This window comes from Neovison vison, chromosome 8 (assembly GCF_020171115.1).
Source record: "Neovison vison isolate M4711 chromosome 8, ASM_NN_V1, whole genome shotgun sequence".
Taxonomy (NCBI): domain Eukaryota; kingdom Metazoa; phylum Chordata; class Mammalia; order Carnivora; family Mustelidae; genus Neogale; species Neogale vison.
Window position 1 is genome coordinate 75,464,747 of NC_058098.1, and position 5,499 is coordinate 75,470,245.

Below are 5,499 nucleotides of genomic sequence, written 5' to 3' on the forward strand. Positions count from 1 at the left end.
AATAGAAATAACTGTTTCCTGTGTTGGCTTAAATATAATCCTGACTAAAGGCAGGGGAATATACTAGAATGCCTCTTCATGTTTTTAAACCCCTTGAATGGGAGTTGCATGATGAAATGACTTTTAAGATCTTTGAGAATGTCAGATGATAACTGCTCCATTGTTAAACACACACACACACACACACACACACAGAGTCATGGGGCACTTATATTACATTCCCCCCACCCCTCAAAAAAACCAGACTTTCGCGGGACAAAGGGAAACGAGGCTGGAGCTGCGGGTGCTTTTTCTGCCCGCGGTGTCTCAGATTCACTCTTAAGGAACTGAGAACTTAATCTTCCAAAATGTCAAAAAGACCATCTTATGCCCCACCTCCCACCCCAGCTCCTGCAACACAAATGCCCAGCACACCAGGGTTTGTGGGATACAATCCATACAGTCATCTCACCTACAACAACTACAGGCTGGGAGGGAACCCGGGCACCAACAGCCGGGTCACGGCATCCTCTGGTATTACGATTCCAAAACCCCCAAAGCCACCAGATAAGCCGCTGATGCCCTACATGAGGTACAGCAGAAAGGTCTGGGACCAAGTAAAAGCTTCCAACCCTGACCTAAGTTGTGGGAGATTGGCAAGATTATTGGTGGCATGTGGCGAGATCTCACTGATGAAGAAAAACAAGAATATTTAAACGAATACGAAGCAGAAAAGATAGAGTACAATGAATCTATGAAGGCCTATCATAATTCCCCCGCACACCTTGCTTACATAAATGCAAAAAGTCGTGCAGAAGCTGCTTTAGAGGAAGAAAGTCAACAGAGACAGTCTCGCATGGAGAAAGGAGAGCCATACATGAGCATCCAGCCTGCTGAAGATCCAGACGATTATGATGATGGCTTTTCAATGAAGCATACAGCCACCGCCCGTTTCCAGAGAAACCACCGCCTCATCAGTGAAATCCTCAGTGAGAGTGTGGTGCCAGATGTTCGGTCAGTTGTCACAACAGCTAGAATGCAGGTCCTCAAACGACAGGTCCAGTCCTTAATGGTTCATCAGCGAAAGCTAGACGCTGAACTTCTTCAAATAGAGTAGCGACACCAGGAGAAGAAGAAGAAATTCCTGGAAAGCACAGATTCATTTAACAATGAACTTAAAAGGTTGTGTGGTTTAAAAGTAGAAGTGGATATGGAAAAAATTGCTGCTGAAATTGCACAGGCAGAGGAGCAGGCTCGAAAAAGGCAGGAGGAAAGAGAGAAAGAGGCAGCAGAGCAAGCTGAACGCAGTCAGAGCAGCATGGTTCCTGAGGAAGAGCAAGCTGCGAGTAAGACTGAAGAGAAGAAGGACGACCAGAGCATCCCGAGGGAGACAGAGGAGACACACCTTGAAGAAGCGACGGAAAGCCAACAGAATGGTGAAGAAGGCACATCTACTCCTGAGGACAAGTAGAGCGGGCAGGAGGGGGTGCACAGTACGGCTGAGGAAGGGACCAGTGATAGTAACACTGGCTCGGAGAGCAACAGCGCCACGGTGGAGGAGCCGCCAACAGACCCCGCCCCGGAAGACGAGAAGAAAGAATAAATGTTGCCTGGTTTTATGTGTTCTAAATACTTTTTTAAATGAAAAAAAAAATGTTTTTTGAGTTTTAATGGTGTTATGTGGTTTGTGTATTAATATTTTTCTTGTCCATATCGCACCACCAAAGGCTTTTGGACCATTGAGCATCACAAGCCAAATGGCACAGTCTCCTTTCCTGAGCCATTGTGAAGATGGCTCTTTTCTTTGGGGCTTATTTCTAGCCCTCAACTACTGAAAGCCTCAGAATTTAAATTAATTGAGAAAATGCCCACCTCTTTTAGAGAGTGATCCTTTGATGCTGCACAATCTACTCTTACGAATGCCTTCCTACAGCTCACTGGGGTGCTTACCAGAGCCATAGCTTTAAACCTCCCAGTTCCCGTCAGCAGCTTCCCGGTAGTCCCCATTCCTCTATACTTCCACAAAGAGTAGCTTCTTGAAAACATAATCATGTATGAGTATGTATTTGTTCACTTACCTTTTTTATATTTAATCAGTGTAGTGTTAAGGAGTTGACTGCAACTAAGCTTGGATCGTACTGATCCAGAAATAGTCTTCATAGTTCAAATAGTTACCAACTTACAAAGTAGTCATTAAAATGAACATGGCGTATACACATTATGTACACTGCTTTTTGTTATAATTTGTATTGGGTGTGTTCTGATAAATTCATCCTTACTGTACAGGAAAAAAGAATTACTTTTTTACCAAGTTTTCCAAAGACAGAATAGGTCACAAAGTTTAAGGAGTTGAATATTCTCGCAGTGGACTAGACAACTGCAAAACTATTAGCCCATTCCAGATGGAAAACAGCAGGAATTCAGTTCGTCCCTTTGAAACTGTTCTACAATAATCAAAACTCAAAACCTCAAGGCTCAGCATCCCATAGATCAGAGCCTACCTTTTTGATAAACTCTTAGTAAAGTCTTGGAGATTAGAAGCAAGGTAGTTTGTGACCCGTATGCTTCCCAAAACCTAGAATAGATTTTTACTGGATATTGGTGTATCTGGTGATATATGTTTCTTAAAGGTCCAAATGTAATAAATAAGTGGAAAAAAAAAAAAAACCCAGACTTTCAAAGTGGCATCATTTACTTGAGAGTGACTCACATTTCATAGAGCAGCTAAAGAAAATTAAATATACTTGAAGCTATCCAAATGCTATTTCACTGATAGGTGTGTGGCAGAAATAATATGAGAGATGTAAATCCATTTTCCATTTTAGAAAGACAAGACTTCTGTAATGAGATGGACTGCAGAGAGTAGCATTATCATATGTTGTCATTGAAATATATTTCCCTAGTGGTTTTGCTCAAAAAAGTATGAAATTGAGATAGAAAATAAAATAGGTGATACTATAGGCAGGTAGGTGAGCATATATTATTTGAAACATGTGACTTGCTTAACAAACAGTTGGTTTTGTCATTGATGGGAATTCAGATTAGATCTTTGGAAGTGCTGAATTTGAGGTGATGGAGGCCTACATGTGTAAGAGATTCATATCAGCTTTACTGTTCCCATCTATGTGCAAGATAGGACGTAGTAACTACTTGGAGGTAAAAGAGTCTTGCTGTTGCTGATGGAAAAGAAGAACTAACTAAATAAGGTCCTATAGTGAGGGGTTGGGGAGTGGGAGGTGGGAAAACCTTTCTCATTTGCTCTGAGATTCTCAAGGAACATAATAGAGCTAGAGACACACGACAGTGCCTGCTTTATCGTTTGCTCTCTCTTCTAAGGGAGTCAAACCAATGTATATTTTACCTAAAACAAAATTTCATAAAAAATAATTATTATTTTCCTAGTGGTTTAAGAAGGTACATTACCTTTTATTGTTTTTAGTTTCTCCAAAGTGAAAGATAGCAAGTTTAGGGTCCCAGCAGAGTGTGATTTTTAGTGAGAAGATGAGCTATAGAAATAAAATTATTTTGTTTCGGTTTTTTAGTGCTGATTGATTATGAAGGGAATTTTTAGAAAATCTAATACCTAAGTATCTATCCATCCACATATCTATTAATCTATCACATTTATTAAATATCTGACATCTTCATATAGAATATGGATATTTAGAAGCTAGCAGAGTGTCTTCTACTTAACAGATACATACTCATGTAAATAGAAATTATGGTTCAACCTAAAATTTATTTTAACCCTGTCATTTGTGATGTCCATATACATAAACTTGCTATATCTCAGAGAATATTGTGCTCATCTTCTCAAAAATAAAGGATAAAACTGAATGGAATGTGTCAAGGGAACCATCAGCCATCCTGCAGAAGCTAAATTGGTATTTCTTGCCATCTGCAGATTAGAAAGCAATTTCCTCGGCTATGAACACATACACTGGGTAGATGCTCTTTTGGAAAATATTTATACCCAATCTTAGATCATCCCACTTTCATGAGAAAAATTACATCATTTCTAACAAGGGAAAGAGTACAAGAATATGAAAACTAGTTTTTATAGCTTGCATCTATTTGTAAGTATTAAATTATTTTATGATGGTTATTTTAAAATATCTCTTTTTAGAGAGCTAAGGATGAATGCCATTTTGGTGCTCTAAATAAGAAAAGAAAATGTATTTAATTTTTCATTTTTATTATTAAAAAGAAAGTATATTTTCCCAAGAGAATGGAGCAATAATAAGATTATTTCTATAAAAACAGACCATTAGCAAATATCACTTTTTTATATTGATCCTTACATATATCTCCTTGAACCTTACTCAAAAAAGGGTTAATAAATAAGTGAGAGCAGTCTCTAAGTGTTAAGTGAAAAACACTTAAGTAGAAATAACAGAATGTTTTTAAAACAAAAAGTAGTAAAAACAAATTAAAAAAAAAAACCTCTGTTTGTTGGTCACCCAAAAAAAGCTGGATTTTTTTGTGCACTACCTGATTTAACAACTTCCTTCATTAAGTCAGGGTAGTCAGAAACCTTCTCTCATCTCAAAATAAAACTTATAAATTTCCTATATATGCAGCTCACATCTAGTCACATTGATGGAAATAATGAAGATGAGCTCACAAAAAATTATACACCATATCACATGAACTGTTGTCATAAGCAGTCTTTGCTGAGCACTGTTTCTGCTAAAAGCCACCATGGATGGGGGAAATACCTTGTACCCATGTTGCCTTGTATACTTTATTTATTCATTCAGGAAATAATCGCTGAAGGGCTGCTATGTAAATAACATAGCTTTAGTCACTAGTGATATAAAGATGAATCTAATCAATAGAGTCTATGACCTCTTAGATCATATGTAACTGCACTCCACTATTACATGGTACTGGAATCTATTCATAGGGATGGCTTTCTCCATCTCAGGCAACTGTCTGTGGACTGGCCTATTCAGTGGATCATATGGGCGCCCAGAGTGGGAATTCTGCTTTGTGGGGGAGCTCTATGTATGTGTCTGGCTGACAAAATAAATTAGATACTGTTTGTGAGGGTAAATGCCAGCTTGGAATATCATCCAAGGATTGGGTGTATGATAGGAGGCCTTGTGCCTCATCCATTGTTGTTTAGAGTCAGTGGATCTATTGATCTAAATATTAGCTCATCTAGGCAGCACAGAATTGTTGAAATGTTGCAAGATGCCTGACACTATGCTAACAGTGAGAACATTAAATAAATGCTCAAATCCTGTGCTTTAGAAATCTGTAGAGATTCCAGATAGGTTATCATATATGTATAGAATGTAAACAGTGAGTTCATTATTAGATGGAGGGCGTAGAGGTATGTGGGAGTTCAGAAATGAGAAGCCTGGATGTGAAGATGAGGAAAGGCTGTGAGTCTTTGTAGGATTTGACTGTGGAAATAAAGGAAGGAGCATTCCAACCTTCACAAAGTAAGAGTGAGAAAACACATTTGTCAGGAGTGTATTTTATGACTAAGAGTCCTAAGATATAGAACTAGAA

General features: G+C 38.6%; 1 protein-coding gene across 1 annotated transcript; it reads left to right on the forward strand.

Annotated features, from left to right (window-relative positions):
* Positions 1-262: 262 nt before the first annotated feature.
* LOC122916472 (SWI/SNF-related matrix-associated actin-dependent regulator of chromatin subfamily E member 1-like) lies at positions 263-1,591 on the forward strand. The gene is given in 2 exon segments (XM_044263939.1): positions 263-615; positions 618-1,591. Coding segments are annotated over 2 exon segments (1,101 nt in total). The 5' UTR covers positions 263-347; the 3' UTR covers positions 1,451-1,591.
* Positions 1,592-5,499: the final 3,908 nt, after the last annotated feature.